General features: G+C 42.6%; 1 protein-coding gene across 10 annotated transcripts in view; it reads left to right on the top strand.

Annotated features, from left to right (window-relative positions):
- LOC126457526 (patronin) overlaps positions 1-19,475 on the top strand; it is a 403,664-nt gene that overhangs the window by 256,989 nt on the left and 127,200 nt on the right. For all 10 annotated transcript variants that reach the window (XM_050093876.1, XM_050093874.1, XM_050093879.1 and 7 more), the window contains one exon: positions 19,254-19,380. In XM_050093876.1, coding sequence (XP_049949833.1) covers positions 19,254-19,380 — 127 coding nt within the window. The remainder of the gene's footprint in view (positions 1-19,253; positions 19,381-19,475) is intronic.

Raw genomic sequence — 19,475 nt, 5'->3', positions numbered from 1 at the left:
TGATGAAGGCTGTGGCAGGACACGTTATGTAATTGTCTATTAATTGTTCCTCTCTGCAATGGAATGTGTTGCCAGAACGGTAAGCACCAGTCTATGTTTTTGTACGTTGTTGATATTCCTACCTGGAGTTTCCATTGTTTAATGATGCATTTTGTCTTATTTTTGCTAGGGTTTGCTGTTTCAAAGATTTGCCTGGTGACCCTTTTTTGTTCATCCTGTGGATATAACCGTAAAATTTCATTTTGCTTTTTCTAAAGGGGTCCATAATTTTTTTCTGTTAATAGATTTCTCTCAATGGCCTCTTTATCCAAATTACTTCACGAGAAACTGGTCCAAATATTCTCTCAGCCTGTGAGTTTTGCTTACGTTTTATTGAGTCTCTCTTGTATTTTCCTGTGACTGTGAATCCCTGTAGTTTCTGCAGTGTAAAGTGCTTCCATTAGAACTACTGTATTATTGTGCTTTAGTTTTGTATTGACAGAGATATTTTTTTAATGAAGTGACTCCATGTGGGCTTACATGCATTTGTAATTTTGAGATTCTTTCATGATTGGCCATTGCATTCCATCCTGAGCGTAGAATGAGCTCGCCTAGCTCTTTAAAGTTCTTAACACTTTCTTACACTGAGTTATAATGGGGAGATCATCTGTATGCTTACTTTCCACGTATTTAATTTTCTTGTATGAAATTTGTAGACCAGTTTTCTGCGAGATTTTGTGAAGCTTCTGAGAGAAGTTTGGTGCCTCTTCTAATGGTTGTTAGAATAGCAAGATCATCTACAAAAACCAGACTCCTCACATTGATTATGTGTTCTCTTTTAGTCCTGAATTGAATTACCTTTGTGTCCATTTCCCACAGCTTTTAAATTTTTTGCAGAATTATGCTGAAAAGGGGGAGAGAGAGAGAGTCCATCTCCTTGGTGAACACCTGTGAGGATTTGAAATGGTTCTGAAGGTCCTCCCACGAATTTAACTTTGGAGGTTATACCTGTTAATGTCTGTTGGATAATTGCCCTTTCTGTTTTGAAGTTCTTTAAAGTATGGAATAATGTTTAATTATAAGCCTTTCTGAAGTTGACAATAGTTGCCACAATATTCTTACATCTTTTTATTTGCAATATTATCTTTAGGTTCCATATCTGTTCTATACGAGGCCGTCCTTTGCAAAATACTGTCTGAACTCTCCTATTAATTGGTCTGCTTTTTCTTCCAGTCGACTTAACAAGGCTTTGAAAGAATTTGGTACACAGTAGGAAGAAGTGAAATTCCCCTGTAATTATTCAGATTGATTTTATATCCCCCCCCCCCCCTTTTCTTTTTAAGAGGATGAATTGTTGCACATTTCCACTGTGCAGGTATTTGTTCAGTTTCCCATGTGTTTGATATAACCCCGTGATATGTAAAATAAGGGGAGCCAACCACTCACCTATAGTGAACCAATATGTAGATCTCAGAAACATGTTACAGTAAGCAGCATTCACACTAGCTTTCGAGCACTAGCTCTTTATCTAGAATAAGTAACACACATTCGCATAAATGACCAAATAGACAGTCAACTGTACAATCCCGTGGCATTGGCAAGACTTGTTGTGGCCATGGGAGTGTACTATTTGGTGTCCATGTGGTTGTGTTTGTGATTGTATATACTGATGCTAGAAAAAGAGCTAGTGCTCAAAAACTAGTGTAAATGCTATTTGCTATTTTCTATTACACATTTCTGTGCTCCACACGTTGATTTGGTATTTATGAGAGGTTGCCTTTCTCTTATTTTACATAGTCTCCATCCAGGAATTTCCACCATTGTTACATAATTTTGTGAGTTGCTTGTGGGAGGTATTATTATTATTATTATTATTATTGGCAGTGGTGAGACAAAGCACCGACAGCCTAAAGTCTTCAAATTCTTGTCAGAACAGAAGTATGGAGCCCAGTGGTCAAGTGATTTACAAACAGTAGCCCTAAGTGCAGTGCACACATTATAATTTGGTTGATTTTAAACAGGGGGTGCATAAGGAGTTACTACTGTCACTGTGGATGTTAGCTTTCATTTCTGAGAAAGTCTTCTAGGTATCACTTGCAACACACTGAGAATTGCTTCACAAAAAAGGCTAACAGTGAAAAATCCAGGATGGAATGTAACAATATTATGAAAAGGATAGCTGCTACTCACCATGTAGCAGAGATGCTGAGTCACAGATAGGCACAACAAAAGGATTGTTACAAAGTGAGCTTTTAGCTAACAAGGCGTTGATTGAAAGTGTGTACACACACACACACACACACACACACACACACACACACACACGAGTTTAGTGTGCGTGCATGCGTGTACTTTCAATTAACTTCCTTGTTGGCCAACAGCTCATTTTGTGGCAGTGCTTTTGGTTTGCCTATCTGTGACTCAGCGTCTCTGCTATATGGTGAGTAGCAGCTATGGTGAGTAGCAACTATCCTTTTCATAATATTGTTGTGTGTAAAAAGGCTTTAGAAGTAAGCAGTACTAATTGCCTCACTGACTGATTGGTTCATGCTTTACTAAAACACAATAACTAAATATCATTTATTTCCTTCTGTTTCATTTTAATGTTTAGTTAGCTGCTAATGTTGATGATTGTGGGAGCGGGGGGGTGGGGGGGGGGGGGGGGGGAGGGGGGTCTCCAGCTAACAACTGATTGCACTCTGTTTATGTGTCATTTTCACTGCTGTCAAGAGTGTGTGCTACATATGTGGGTATGTGAGGTGTAACTATTTTAATGTGAAGAGGATATACGCCTCTGTGTAATGGACTCCGTAGAATTGTGAAAGGCGGCTCTACATTACCTGTAATAATCCTCAGTGTTTGCACTAACACTCAAGAAGCTGTATACTTGGTTACTAGAATAGAGAAAAAAGGAAACTTTTTTAAATTATGTATTTATGCTTCATTGAACCATCAGAGGCACAGTATGAACTTATTACAGGTAACTGTACAAGACAATAAAGGTACTGGTACACAGCAAACAAAATCAGATTAAGACCTCCCTTAGTCAGATGCAGATACCATTTAGGTCTCACCACTGGAATGGTCCACAGAATCTACTGTGTCACTGCCGCTGTTATTGTTATCTGGCATTTCTTCACATAGTAGATTGCCTTCACTCTCATTTAATGCATTTTTTATGCAGCACTTCTGAAATAAATTCACAATTGACACACTGGATATGCATGTCCTAGCTGTCTGGATCCACTCTACAATTAGAGATACTGAAGGCTTCATCAACTTCCGGTAGTGGGCAGGACTTTACCACCTTGAAGTAACCAGTTGCTGTACAGTTGCTTCAGGGGGTCTTTAAATGTCTTATTCACCACCACATCTAACACTCATAGTTGCGAAGTCGTGCCTCCTGGTATGATGACAAGATCTTTGTTTAATTTGAAGATTTCTGCCTTCACTGCTGGTGTCAGATGCCAGTTGTAAGCATCAAGGACCAACATCCCATGATTCTTCAGAAGCACACCTAGCCTCCTGCTCCAGACTGCAAGGAGTAAGTCTCTAACAACATCATTAGTAATCCATCCTTTTCTGTTGCAACAACAAAGTGGCAGCTTTTCCTTTGGCATAGTTTTAAGAATGAGTTTGTTGTAGGGGTTCACCTTTGTTCCATTGACAAGCACACACATCATTACGGTAATTTATGATTTCTCATTATCAGTAGTACGAACCAGTACACTTCTGGCATCTTTCGCTTCAACCGTTGTACTGGATGGCATGCTGAAGTAACCAGAAGTCTTTTCAGAGTTTCCAATTTACCCTAAGAGATAAGCATGTTCCTTTCTCAGTCTTGTAACATGTCGCTGATGCTATGCTCAACAAACTTCTCCACATACTATACTGGAAGATGCTGAGCAAGAGATGTTGGACAAAACAGCACAATTGAATTGCATCGCAACATCCTTGTACATCACCCAGAGCTGGCTTTAAATTGGGACGCCTTGTTTCTATGCCAATTAACATATTTTACTTCATATGACATTGTGAAAAACTATGTACATTCAAGGTTAAAGTGGTAGATATGGCACAGTGTAAAATTACAGCTTAATGGAAACTCGAGGTTCTTTTCAGTAAAGAAAAGAGAAACTCCACATCATATGCTGCAAATTCGAGACTGGTTTCTTTTAGGAAAGAACCTCATCTTGGATTTGGAGATAAATGATAACAATAATATAATAATCATTCAACTTGTGCATCCAGCATTAAATATCATTCAGTTCCTGAAATTCACAATTTTTACTTTTTGTACTTCAGTACAGGGAAAAAATATCAGGCATTCCATGAAGAACAGAGATTGTTTGTGGTGGTAGGATTTTGTATGCTGTGTTAGACGAATCCTTTGGAGTGTACCTGGCATTCTGTGGTTTTTTATTTTTATTTATTTGTTTAGTGATTTTTAATTTAGAAGCTAAGCTTTTCTTCACAGGATGTTCAGAATTTTTTTCTTCCACAACTGCTTGAAAGGTGGAGTGATCATGTATCTGTGATGTTTGATGTATGGCTGAGAAATGAAATTTTAAGGTTACTCTTACTTTCTTCAGTCTCATAACTGTTTTATAATGATCTAATCAGCGCACTGCAAAAATCTTGTGTTGTGGCTGCTGTTCCTTACGTGACCAAGATAATGTTTTCATTTGCTTTGACACCTGTTATTCATGTAAGAGGAAACAATGATAATACGTGATTTGACACAATTTTGAAATTACTCAGTATTTCATGCAGGTGATAGTTGCCCTCAGAAATTATTATATAATACAAATAAGGGAGCTATATAACTAAAATATCAAATCTTTGTGTTAGGAGTCTTTTAATCATTTCCATTGGCTACATACAGCTCCCCAACTGAACATTCTTCACAAATTGTGCAAGGAGACCACATCATTTTAATATAATTTGATTTGTGATATTTTATCAATGAGCAGGACTGTGGAGCACATTATTAATTTCTAGTAAATCCATATCTTTAAAAAAACATGGAAAACATGTTAGTGGTATCAGTGGTAGTGGCTATGATCTGTTACAGATATCTGCTAGATTCTTGCGTACAAAGTGCATTCTTGTGACTGCTTAATTTGTCAAGTTTCCTTACCTTTACATATTTATTTTTTAAATTTTTTTTCATCTCTCTAACAGAAATGACTGCTTAGTCTTAAGTGGCTCCTGTTCTATCAATAATAAGATGCCATGATTATTGTAATTAAATCAGTCTCTAACTGTATTCTGCCTCTTTCAAATCATGTTTCTAGAATACACACAATTATGCACGAATTATAGAGTGTAATATAATACACAGGTAAAAGTAAAAATGATCATAAAACATTAAGATGCCTAAGGAAATGCAATCATCATTTTCTGCAACAGAATAAATAGAGAACTGCCTTGCTATACCGCTTCTAATGGTAAGCTGAGCAACTTCAATATAGGGAATTGACAGACACAGAGATATATCTCCTTTGTGTTGCACCAAATATGTTGTGTTGTATTGGTTAACACATGTTACAAATAGAAAGTAAATAGTGATCAGCCATAAAAGACGAGAACAAACAGGATTATCATTGTTATCTGATAGTTTCCATTTTCCATTGTCCAGTTTTTGGGATAGTCACCTTGCATATGTCTCAATACATGAAATTGGAGTGCATGCCTGAGGCCCAGAAATATCTTGTCTATTTCTCTGTTGACATAGCATGATTGATTACAAAACACACTCCAGTCAGTTCTTTCACTGATCAAAGTATCTTTGGAATACTGTATTTCCATCTCAGTAGCCACAATTCCTCCCCACTGTTTGAAACCCCTCCCTCTGCCTCAGTGGTTCAGTTTCCTTCCTCTACCTCAACGGTTCAATTTCCTCCCCACACACTACCAGTTCAGTTTCCTCCCTCTACCTCAAAGGTTCAATTTCCTCCCCACACCCTACCGGTTCAACTTGCTCCCCCCACCCAACCGCTCCAGCTTCTCCCCTACCACATCGCTGCCCCCCCCCCCCCACCCAACTGTTTCGCCCCCCCCCCACGCCACTGTTTCGCCCCCCCCCCCCCACGCCACTGTTTCGCCCCCCCCCCCCACGCCACTGTTTCGCCCCCCCCCCCCCCACGCCACTGTTTCGCCCCCCCCCCCTCTACCCAGCTGTTTCGCACCCCTCCCTCTACCCCGCTGTTTCGCACCCCTCCCTCTACCCCGCTGTTTCGCACCCCCCCCTCTGCCCCGCTGTTTCGCACCCCCCCCCCCTCTGCCCCGCTGTTTCGCACCCCCCCCTCTGCCCCGCTGTTTCGCACCCCCCCCTCTGCCCCGCTGTTTCGCACCCCCCCCTCTGCCCCGCTGTTTCGCACCCCCCCCTCTGCCCCGCTGTTTCGCACCCCCCCTCTGCCCCGCTGTTTCGCACCCCCCCTCTGCCCCGCTGTTTCGCACCCCCCCTCTGCCCCACTGTTTCGCACCCCCCCTCTGCCCCCGCTGTTCGCACACCCCCCTCTGCCCGACGTTTGGGGACCCCCCCCCCCCCCCTCTACCCCGACGTTTCGGCCCCTCCCCCTCTGCCCCAACGTTTCGGCCCCCCGCTCTGCTCGACGTTTCGTCACCCCCCCCCCCCCCACCTTTGCCACGACGTTTCAGCCCCCCCCCCTCTGCACCGACGTTTCGGCCCCCCCCCCCTACCCCCGACGTTTCAGCCCCCGCCACTCTGCCCCGACGTTTCGGCCCCCCCCCACTCTGCCCCGACGTTTCGCCCCCCCACTCTGCCCCGACGTTCCATACCCCCCTCCCCACTCTGCTCCGACGTTTCGGGCCCCCCCCACTCTGCCCCGACGTTTCGGCCCCCCCCCCACTCTGCCCCGACGTTTCGGCCCCCCCCCCCCACTCTGCCCCGACGTTTCTGCCCTCCCCCCCCCACTCTGCCCCGACGTTTCTGCCCTCCCCCCCACTCTGCCCCGACGTTTCGGCCCCCCCTCCCCACTCTGCCCCGACGTTCGGCCGCCCCCCCCCACTCTGCCCGACGTTTCGCCCCCCCCCCCCCCCAATTCTGCCCCGACGTTTCGGCCGCCCCCCCCCCCCCCACTCTGCCCCGACGTTTCGGGCCCCCCCACCCACTCTGCCCCCGACGTTTCGCCCCCCCCCCCCACTCTGCCCGACGTTTTCGCCCCCCCCCCCTCAGTCTACCCCGACGTTTTCGCCCCCCCCCCTCAGTCTACCCGACGTTTTCGCCCCCCCCCCCCCCCCCTCAGTCTGCTTCGACGTTTCGGCCTCCCCCCCACTCTGCCCCGACCTTTCGGCCCCCCCCCCCTCCTCCCTGCCGTTTCCATATTGACTTGTTGTCTCTCTCTCTCTCTCTCTCTCTCTCTCTCTCTCTCTCTCTCTCTCTCTCTCTCTGTCTGTCACTCCTTCCCCCTCTCTCCTTCCCCCACTCCCTCCTCTCCTCACATGTTCCCAGTGGTAACTGAGCATAGGTTTGCTAAGGAGAGCAAAAAAAAAGAAAGAATAAAGCAAATTTCCTGTATCTATCTGTTTTTAAAGTCAAGTTACATCAACCTAAATGAAGATTAGCACAGGCATTTTGTTTTGACTTGAAGAGCTATTTAATTATCTCACATTGTTGCTCTTGCATTATTGGCTCGAAGTGCTGTCTGCAAACTGATATTCTTTGTATTTATATAGTTGTCTATTATTGTTTCTTGAACATCTCTTGTAACCCTGTGTGTTGACCAAACAATCTGCAGTTAATTCTGAAATCAAACTTTGAGTGTGCTTTTTGTGAGTGTGCTTTTCAAATGTGTTATTCACCATGTATACTCATCTTCTGTGTTTTCATTTTAGTTTGTAATTTTTGTTTACAATATGTGCTCTGTTTATGTTGCATACATAATTGGAGCAAATTGTATTGAATGCTTTGGGTTATATTAAATTGTTTTGGCATTGCTCGTATTGTGTGACTAATTTTTTAATGCACTTGTTATTAAATGTGCTGCTTTCTCATGATTGATAACTGGCTGTCTCTCCTGGTATCTGTAATGTTTTAGAGGAAGTTTTATTTGTGCTGGTTTCTGTTATTTACGTGGGTTTGTAGCTTATATTGAGTTCTTTGATTGTGTGAGCTGTTTGATTTTATACTAAGTCCACATATTATTTACTTAATAACATTGAACCAATATATATTATAATTAATGTGTGTTGCATCATGCATTTGAGGAACCTGTGGTTCCAATAGTTTTTACCTGATTTTTCTTCTGCTTTTCTGCAGCTGCCAGGTAAGTAAAACTTTCACTGTGGTTGCACACATAAGGTCAGTCTCCTAATAGAACAGCTGCACATTTCAGTCATTTAATTCTCTTAATGGCATCTGATGTTAGTAAACACTACACAGTTATTCAGCACTTGGAAAAATCTTATGTTTGGAACATACAGAATCTGAATTTGTCTTTTTGACTTTGACAGATATCTATTTGCCTAAGACCTAAGACAAAAAGTAAAAGATTTGGTCCCCCACAGAATACCTTTATAGGGAGGTTGTATATGATGTTACACGGGATAGTATTACTGCAGTAAATATGCACGAGATCTTTTCTCCCCTAATTTTGCAGGCCGATTACTGTAAAATATTTTGTAGTCGCTATATCTGATTTGACAAATGTCCACAAACTGTTAGCCTTCACAGCCATTCAAGAATTAAGGTTTATCTTCATTGTTTCACTAAATCACTTATGGCTAATGGTGAAATTTTTCTTTGAAAATAACGTAGTCTGTTTACTTCCCCATTCCTCTCCAGTTCAAGCATGTGTTTCTTCCCTAATGATCTAGTCATAAACTCGGTGTTACATGTTAATCTCCCTTTGTAGCCTTTGATTCTGAATAAACTTTGTGCTCATTTTTGTCTTTAAGCCACCAAAAATTTCTGTGTATTTATTAAGTTACCTGTATTCTAATATTTGTAGTTTAAATATTTGTTTTCATCATTTTTGCATGCTATCTCCTGTGATACGTAATTCCTTCATGATCCTTTAAGCTGGATACCTCAGCTTTTTTATTTGTGAAAAAGAATATCCTTCTCAGTAGCTTCAGCTTGCCATGTGTAACAGATTTTTGATCTTTATTTCCAAACCACCTTTGTCTGTCAATTTACTGTTAAGTTTGCTGTACATGCAACACCAGAAAAAGTTTCTAGAAACAACATTTTAGGTTCTTTTACCCCAAAAACATGCGAGGGTGGTTTGATAAGCCTGGTAAAAAAAAAGCAAGAAAAATGTTTGTTTCATGAACAACTCACTTCACTTCTTGACAGTCCCCTTTGAGGGATATACTCTTGGCCCAGTGATCCTCCAGCTTTCTCATCCCACTGATACAATAGCTTACGTCAAAGAATACTCCTTACTACTGCTATTACTTCCTTATTTGAGGAAAATATATTCCCAACAAGCCAAAGTTTCAAGTTAGTTAATAGGAAGTAGTTACTGGGGCAGCACTGTCCTACTGAAAGAGTACTTTTTTCCCCCCAGCCAACATTGGTTGTTTTTCAGCCAATGCAAGTTTCAGATGATCCAGCAATGAAGCTTAATAGGGCCCAATTGTGATTCTGCCTTTTCCAAGTATTCCAAGAGGATTATCCTTTGGGAATCCCAAAAAGCAGTTGCTCTCTCCTTACCAGCTGACAAAATGATATTTGCCTTCTTTGGTGCACTTTCATCAGCCTTTGTCCATTGGGACTGCAACTGCTGTGTTCGGATGCAGGCTGAGTTGGCATCCCTTCGCTCCCAGCTTCAGGCAGTGTTGGCTTCGGTCACACAGCTTGAGGCTGTTGCCAATGGGGATCACTGTGGGGGTCCGGATGGGGGTTTGCCGGGGACGACCAGCTCGTCCCACGCATCCCCCAATCGGACTACGGCTGTGGTTGCCCGGGATACTGCCCGCATTGAGGCTGATCCCTCACCTGTGGTAGAGTGGGAGGTCATCTCAAGGTGTGGCAGGGGGCGAAAGACATTCCGGAGGGCTGAACGGAAGGCCTCTCCAGTTTGTCTGACGAATCGGTTTCAGGCTCTGTCTCAGGCTGATACTGATCTTCGGCCTGACATGGCTGCTTGTCCTGTTCCAGAGGTTGCCCCTCAGTCTGCAAGATCCAGGCGGTCGCAGAGGGTGGGCTTACTGGTAGTTGGGAGCTCCAACATCAGGCGCGTAATGGGGCCCCTTAGGGATATGGCAGCAAGAGAGGGGAAGAAAACCAATGTGGACTCCGTGTGCATACCGGGGGGAGTCATTCCAGATGTGGAAAGGGTCCTTCCGGATGCCATGAAGGGTACAGGATGCACCCATCTACAGGTGGTCGCTCATGTCAGCACCAATGATGTGTGTCGCTATGGATTGGAGGAAATCCTCTCTGGCTTCCGGCGGCTATCTGATTTGGTGAAGACTGCCAGTCTCGCTAGCGGGATGAAAGCAGAGCTCACCATCTGCAGCATCGTCGACAGGACTGACTGCGGACCTTTGGTACAGAGCTGAGGGGAGGATCTGAATCAGAGGCTGAGACGGTTCTGCGACCGTGTGGGCTGCGGATTCCTCGACTTGCGCCATAGGGTGGTGGGGTTTCAGGTTCCGCTGGATAGGTCAGGAGTCCACTACACGCAACAAACGGCTACACGGGTAGCAGGGGTTGTGTGGCGTGGGCTGGGCGGTTGTTTTAGGTTAGATGGCCTTGGGCAAGTACAGCCTCAACGGGTGCAGGGCAAAGTCAGGACATGCGGGTACCAAGCAGCAATCGGTATTGTAATTGTAAACTGTCGAAGCTGCGTTGATAAAGTACCGGAACTTCAAGCGCTGATAGAAAGCACCGAAGCTGAAATCGTTATAGGTACAGAAAGCTGGCTGAAGCCAGAGATAAATTCTGCCGAAATTTTTACAAAGGTACAGACGGTGTTTAGAAAGGATAGATTGCATGCAACCGGTGGTCGCGTGTTCGTCGCTGTTAGTAGTAGTTTAGCCTGTAGTGAAGTAGAAGTGGATAGTTCCTGTGAATTATTATGGGTGGAGGTTACACTCAACAACCGAGCTAGGTTAATAATTGGCTCCTTTTACCGACTTCCCGACTCAGCAGCATTAGTGGCAAAACAACCGAGAGAAAATTTGGAATACATTTCACATAAATTTTCTCAGCATGTTATAGTCTTAGGTGGAGATTTCAATTTACCAGATATAGACTGGGACACTCATATGTTTAGGACGGGTGGTAGGGACAGAGCATAGAGTGAGTGGAGATTTCAATTTACCAGATATAGACTGGGACACTCATATGTTTAGGACGGGTGGTAGGGACAGAGCATCGAGTGACATTATACTGAGTGCACTATCCAAAAATTACCTCGAGCAATTAAACAGAGAACCGACTCGTGGAGATAACATCTTGGACCTACTGATAACAAACAGACCCGAACTTTTCGACTCAGTATGTGCAGAACAGGGAATCAGTGATCATAAGGCCGTTGCAGCATCCCTGAATATGGAAGTTAATAGGAATATAAAAAAAAGGGAGGAAGGTTTATCTGTTAAGCAAGAGTAATAGAAGGCAGATTTCAGACTACCTAACAGATCAAAACGAAAATTTCTGTTCCGACACTGACAATGTTGAGTGTTTATGGAAAAAGTTCAAGGCAATCGTAAAATGCGTTTTAGACAGGTACGTGCCGAGTAAAACTGTGAGGGACGGGAAAATACCACCGTGGTACAACAACAAAGTTAGGAAACTACTGCGAAAGCAAAGAGAGCTTCACTCCAAGTTTAAACGCAGCCAAAACCTCTCGGACAAACAGAAGCTAAACGATGTCAAAGTTAGCGCAAGGAGGGCTATGCGTGAAGCGTTCAGTGAATTCACAAGTAAAATTCTATGTACCGACTTGACAGAAAATCCTAGGAAGTTCTGGTCTTACGTTAAATCAGTAAGTGGCTCAAAACAGCATATGCAGACACTCCGGGATGATGATGGCATTGAAACAGAGGATGACACGCTTAAAACTGAAATACTAAACCCCTGTTTCCAAAGCTGTTTCACAGAGGAAGACCGCACTGCAGTTCCTTCTCTAAATCCTCACACAAACAAAAAAATGGCTGACATCGAAATAAGTGTCCAAGGAATAGAAAAGCAACTGGAATCACTCAACAGAGGAAAGTCCACTGGACCTGACGGGATACCAATTCGATTCTACACAGAGTACGTGAAAGAACTTGCCCCCCTTCTAACAGCCGTGTACCGCAAGTCTCTAGAGGAACGGAAGGTTCCAAATGATTGGAAAAGAGCACAGGTAGTCCCAGTCTTCAAGAAGGGTCGTCGAGCAGATGCGCAAAACTATAGACCTATGTCTCTGATGTCGATCTGTTGTAGAATTTTAGAACATGTTTTTTGCTCAAGTATCATGTCGTTTTTGGAAACCCAGAATCTACTATGTAGGAATAAACATGGATTCCGGAAATAGCGATTGTGTGAGACCCAACTCGCTTTATTTGTTCATGAGACCCAGAAAATATTAGATACAGGCTCCCAGGTAGATGCTGTTTTTCTTGACTTCTGCAAGGCGTTCGATACAGTTCCGCACTGTCGCCTGATAAACAAAGTAAGAGCCTACGGAATATCAGACCAGCTGTGTGGCTGGATTGAAGAGTTTTTAGCAAACAGAACACAGCATGTTGTTATCAATGGAGAGACGTCCACAGACGTTAAAGTAACCTCTGGCGTGCCACAGGGGAGTGTTATGGGACCATTGCTTTTCACAATATATATAAATGACCTGGTAGATAGTGTCGGAAGTTCCATGCGGCTTTTCGCGGATGGTGCTGTAGTATACAGAGAAGTTGCAGCATTAGAAAATTGTAGCGAAATGCAGGAAGATCTGCAGCGGATAGGCACTTGGTGCAGGGAGTGGCAACTGACCCTTAACATAGACAAATGTAATGTATTGCGAATACATAGAAAGAAGGATCCTTTATTGTATGATTATATGATAGCGGAACAAACACTGGTAGCAATTACGTCTGTAAAATATCTGGGAGTATGCGTGCGGAACGATTTGAAGTGGAATGATCATATAAAATTAACTGTTGGTAAGGCGTGTACCAGGTTGCTATTCATTGGGAGAGTCCTTAGAAAATGTAGTCCATCAACAAAGGAGGTGGCTTACAAAACACTCGTTCGACCTATACTTGAGTATTGCTCATCAGTGTGGGATCCGTACCAGATCGTGTTGACAGAGGAGATAGAGAAGATCCAAAGAAGAGCGGCGCATTTCGTCACAGGGTTATTTGGTAACCGTGATAGCATTACGGAGATGTTTAACAAACTCAAGTGGCAGACTCTGCAAGAGAGGCGCTCTGCATCGCGGTGTAGCTTGCTTGCCAGGTTTCGAGAGGGTGCGTTTCTGGATGAGGTATCGAATATATTGCTTCCCCCTACTTATACCTCCCGAGGAGATCGCGAATGTAAAATTAGAGAGATTCAAGCGCGCACGAAGGCTTTCAGTCAGTCATTCTTCCCGCGAACCATACGCGACTGGAACAGGAAAGGGAGGTAATGACAGTGGCACGTAAAGTGCCCTCCGCCACACACCATTGGGTGGCTTGCGGAGTATAAATGTAGATGTAGATGTGGATGTAGATGTTATGACTATAGTGTGTAGTGATGGATCCAGGTTTCAACAACAGACACAAATTGATGCGAAAAGTCTTGTGAATTTTGATCAAACATTGCCAGACATTGTTCTGAAATGTTGTACCAGATGCCTGTTGGTTGACTTCGAGCAATTGCCACACCCACCTCACGCACACCTTCTTCATAACTTCTGTGTATAGTATGTTATGCACTCACTCAGTTGAGATGCCAGCAGCCTCAAGAATTTTTATTTGGTGGTCTTGCATTACCATGTCACGAATTTTGTCAGTGGCGTCCTTAGGGGTGGATCGCCAGAGTGACCTTGACTTCGGATATTGTCTGACCAATTCATTAATCCAAAAGTAAATGGTCTTCAGTGATGGTGCAGAGTTCGTGTGAGCTTCATCCAGTTTTGTTTTGATTTATGTGGCAATCCAGACCTTCAAATGAAAATGTTTAATAACTGCACAAAACTCCATTCTTTCAATTTTCAATCACAATCAGCTAACTGACCAATTCAGATGGTTGTCAACAACAAACTTCATGCTTTACATTCGTCAAATTCTGTATACGATCCTTGGAATAATCAAGCTTACAAACCACGAAGATGCAACTAAAATGTTACTTTCCTTCAAGGAAATTTACTAGACTTGTCAAACCACCCTCTTGAGTTGTCCATTTATAAATGTTCGACAAAATTAATAACATGAAGGGGAGTACAAGTTTCCAATGGGGAAGATACAGATGGTAGTTGCACTGTATCACAATTGAAAACTAAGTGCTATTTTGTACAGTATTTACTATCTTTACCTCAGAAACACCGTCAGATTCCACATCAAATCCTGTTGGTACATGATGAAAGAAGGGCCTTTCCTTGGTCAACAATTGAAGATTGCTGTAAAAAAAATACATGTGATTACAGTCCCAAAATTCTTACTGCAACTTTTAACATCCACAATTCATTGATTAGAAAATTACTGCATTGCCCAAATCACTGCCTTGCCAAAATAAGCAGTATGGACATTAACTTTCTTCTAAATAGTGGAAATAATGTTTGTAACTTGTTTTGAATATTATTTTGATAATTCAGTAAATGTGGGCAGTCATGAACTCTGCTTAATTATACTGAACACATGTGCTTTGATAGTTTGGACAACTGTTCTCAAAACTGTCCAACAGCACATTCAAGTAGCTTAACATTTTATTTATAGAACCATTTGATCCTGGAATGTAGTTAGTCATTATTACTACAAAGTTAGTGAATAGTCATATTGACTCAGTGCTCCTTTCATTGACAAGAAATCTTCACCGATTCCAGTGTGTGATAGTAATGTCACAAGTGATTGATTTGGCACTAAAATGTTGAGCAGTACTTTTCCTGTGTTACGAATAACTGAGAGTACATTGTACTGTCATTTGATGTTCTACATGTGTTAAGAAAATATAAGGAAATAAGCCTCAGTTATAATTCTGCTGAAGATGAAAAAGTTCCTAGAATTTCATGCATAGGATTATGTGTGATAGTGAATAATATTGTCTCATGAATGATCTTAGGATACATGCAATTCATATGTCATTAGTAATGAAACATGTTAGCATTTTTATTGAGACCTACAGAATCTAATTACACCATTAACTTATAAATGTTAATGTTATTTATTGTGGAGCTTTGTATGTTGCATAAACAACAAAGATTTCTGGAAAAAAATCGTGCTGCCTGCCACAAAGCTTTGTGCACAATCACTTTGGTTCAGCAAAGTTGTGGGTATCCTATTTTGAATACTTGCAACATCTGAATATTTTCTTCTTTACCTTTTAGCAGTGTTGACCTTGCACTATTGATAAGAGTAGTTGTATGGTTGCTGTAGCAACATTTTTTTGTAACTTTGTAACTCTTCATAAATATCTATTACTTTGTTTTATCTGCTCACCAAGCAGCAGCAGAACACACACATAAGGTTGTTAAGATTGGCAAGCTTACAGAGCCAGTGGCTCCTTCTTCAGACAGAAAGGTTGAAGGGGAAGGAAGAAGGATGAAGGAAAAGGACTGGAGAGGTCAAGGAAATGGGGTAGATTTTGGGAAAGTCACCCAGAACCACGTGTCAGGGGAGACTTACCATATGGGATGAGAAGGAAAGACTGATTGCTGGGACTGCATTGGATGAGATTTGAAAACCTGGGAGCTCAAAGGTGAAAGACAGGGTAGTATGCAAGACAGAGATTACTACTACAATATTGTGCATGAGTTAGTATGTGTGAGAAGCTAAGCACGTTGTACGTAACAGAGGTGGAAGGAGGCAGTGAAAATTAGATGGGAAAGACAATGAAAGATGTAGAAAACTAAAACAAAGTGAAGCAAAGAGTAGTTACTGTGAAGAAAAGCTGAGACGGAACAAATGAACATAATTTAAGGCGAGGTGGGTGGCGAGAACCAAGGACATGTTGCAGCGCTAGTTCCCACTTGCAGAGTTCTGAGGAACTGGTGTCTGGGCGAAGAATACAGACAGCGTATGTGGTGAAACAGGCACTGAGGTCACGAATGTCATGTTGTAGAGCATTCTCTGTAACAGGATATTGTGAGCTGCCAGTATACAGGGTGGCCCATTGATAGTGACCGGGCCAAATATCTCACGAAATAAGCATCAAACGAAAAAACTACAAAGAACGAAACTCGTCTAGCTTGAAGTGGGGAAACGGATGGCGCTATGGTTAGCCCGCTTGATGGCGCTGCCATAGGTCAAACGGATATCAACTGCATTTTTTAAATAGGAACCCCCATTTTTTATTACATATTCGTGTAGTACATTAAGAAATATGAATGTTTTAGTTGGACCACTTTTTTTGCTTGGTGATAGATAGCGCTGTAACAGTCACAAACGTATAAGTACGTGGTATCACGTAACATTCCACCAGTGTGGACGATATTTGCTTCGTGATACATTACCCGCGTTAAAATGGACCGTTTACCAATTGCGGAAAAGGTCGATATCATGTTGATGTATGGCTATTGTGGTCAAAATGCACAATGAGCGTGTGCTAAGTATGCTGCTCGGTACCCTAGATGACATCATCCAAGTGTCTGGACTGTTTGCCAGATAGTTAAGTTATTTAAGGAAACAGGAAGTGTTCAGCCACATGTGAAATGTCATCCACGACTTGCAACAAATGATGACGCCCAAGTAGGTGTGTTAGCTGCTGTCAAGGCTAATCCGCATATCAGTAGCAGACGAGTTGCACGAGAATCGGGAATCTCAAAAACGTCGGTGTTGACAATGCAACATCGACATTGATTGCACCCGTACCACATTTCTATGCACCAGGAATTCCATGGCAACGATGACTTTGAACATCGTGTACAGTTCTATCACTGGGGACAAGAGAAATTACGGGCCAATGACAGATTTTTTGCACGCGTTCTATTTTGCGAGGAAGCGTCATTCACGAACAGCGGTAACGTAAACCGGCATAATATGCACTATTGGGCAACGAGAAATCGACGATGGCTGCATCAGGTGGAACATCAGCGACCTTGGTGGGTTAATGTATGGTGCGGCATTATGGGAAGAAGGATAATTGGCTCCCATTTTATCGATGACAATCTGAATGGTGCAGTGTATGCTGATTTCCTACATAATGTTCTACCAATGTTACTACAAGATGTTTCACTGCATGACAGAATGGCATTGTACTTCCAACATGATGGATGTCCGGCACATAGCTTGCATGCGGTTGAAGTGGTATTGAATAGCATATTTCATGACAGGTGGATTGGCCTGCACGTTCACGAGATCTGACTTCCCCGGATTTCTTTCTGTGTGTAAAGTTAAGGATATTTGCTATCGTGACCCACTGACAGTGCCTGACAACATGCGTCAGTGCATTGTCAGTGCACATGTGAACATTACGGAAGGCGAACTACTCGCTGTAGAGAGGAATGTCATTACACGTATTGCCAAATGCATTGAGGTTGACGGACATTATTTTGAGCATTTATTGCATTAATGTGGTATTTATAAGTAATTACGCTGTAACAGCATGCGTTCTCAGAAGTGGTAAGTTCACAAAGGTACATGTATCACATTGGAGCAACAGAAATAAAATGTTAAAACGTACCTACGTTCTGTATTTTAGTTTAAAAGACCTACCTGTTATCAACTGTTTGTCTAATATTGTGAGCCATATGTTTATGACTATTACAGTGCCGTCTATCACAAAGCGAAAAAAGTGGTCCAACTGAAACATTCATGTTTCTTTACGTACTACACGAGTATGTAATAAAAATGTGGGTTCCTATTTTAAAAAAATACTGTTGATATCCGTTTGACTATGGCAGCGCCATCTAGCGGGCCAACCATAGTGCCATCTGGTTTCCCCCTTCAAGCAAGACAAGTTTCGTTCTTTGTAGTTATTTAGTTTGACACTTATTTTGTGAGATATTTGGCCTGGTCACAATCAATGGACCACCCTGTATACCGTCTGCCTATGCCCATTCATCCTAATCGATAATTTGTTGGTAGTCATGCTGATGTAGAAGGCTGAACAGTGTTTGCATAATAGCTGGTATGTGATGTGTCGTTTCACAAGTGGCTCTCCCTTTGCTATTCCATGTTTTGCCAGTTAAAAGGCCTATGCACCCTCCTAGCACCACCTAGCCTTGTAACTGGAAAAACATATACTATCAAAGGGGAGCCACCTATGAGACGACACATATTGTACCAGCTATAATGTAAACACTGTTCATCCTTTGACATTGGCATGACTACCTCCAAATTATTAATTAGGATGAATGGGGATAGGCAGAGGGTATATACTGGCAACTTGCAATATCCTTTTGGCGAGCATGCTCTACGACATGACATTTGTGACCTTGGTGCCTGTTTCACCACATGCTCCGCACCAGTTTCTAAGAGCTCTGCAGGTGACGACTAGCACGAAAACATGTCCTTGGTTCCTGCCACTCACCTAGCCTTAATTTATGTTAATTTGTTCCACCTCAGCTTTTCTTCACTGTAACTACTCTTTGCTTCACTCTGTTTTAGTTTTCTACATCTTTCATTGTCTTTCCCGTCTAATTTTCACTGCCCCCTCCCACCCCTGTTAAGTACAATGCACTTAGCTTCTCATTCTTATTAACTCATGCACGATGTTTTGGTGGTAATCTTGGTCTTGCATATTACCCTGTCTTCCACCTTTTACGCTCTCAGGTTTTCAAATCTCATCCGTTGCAGTCCCCGATCAGTCTTTCCTTGTCATACCAAATGGTAAGTCTCCCCTGACACGTGGTTCTGGGTGACTTTCCCAAAATCTACCCCTTTTCCTTGACCTCTCCAGTCCTTTTCCTTCATCCTTCTTCCGTCACCTTCAACCCTTCTGCCTGAAGAAGGAACCACTGGCTCTGAAAGCTTGCCAATCGCACAATCACAACAGCCTTTTATGTGTGTGCTCTGCAGCCACTTGGTGAATAGATTTTTTATCTTTGTTTTCGTTGATATATTACTTTGGTTTGTAACAAGACATAAGTTATGAAATAAAATAAATAAACTATGTAAACTGTCTCATATTACTTACTGTTTTTGATTTTGGCAGCATTGTGTGTTTACTTTTACAGTGTCAAAATCTTCACCCACGATTCAAGCATCTTACACTCTCAAGAAATCCTACTCACTTCAGCAAAATGATATGCAAACAAAAGGATCCATGGATCATTTGGAGAAGAACACTATGCAGGAAGAAAGGTAAATTGTGCCTGTGAACAGGAAATGCACACAATTTTTCTGTATGAGATCAAGGAGCTTCGAATATTTGGGATTTGTAGGAGGAGTCATCTCGG

This window comes from Schistocerca serialis, chromosome 2, assembly GCF_023864345.2.
Source record: "Schistocerca serialis cubense isolate TAMUIC-IGC-003099 chromosome 2, iqSchSeri2.2, whole genome shotgun sequence".
Classification (NCBI taxonomy): domain Eukaryota; kingdom Metazoa; phylum Arthropoda; class Insecta; order Orthoptera; family Acrididae; genus Schistocerca; species Schistocerca serialis.
Note: the sequence above shows the minus strand (reverse complement) of the source record. Positions and strands in the feature narration are given on the sequence as shown.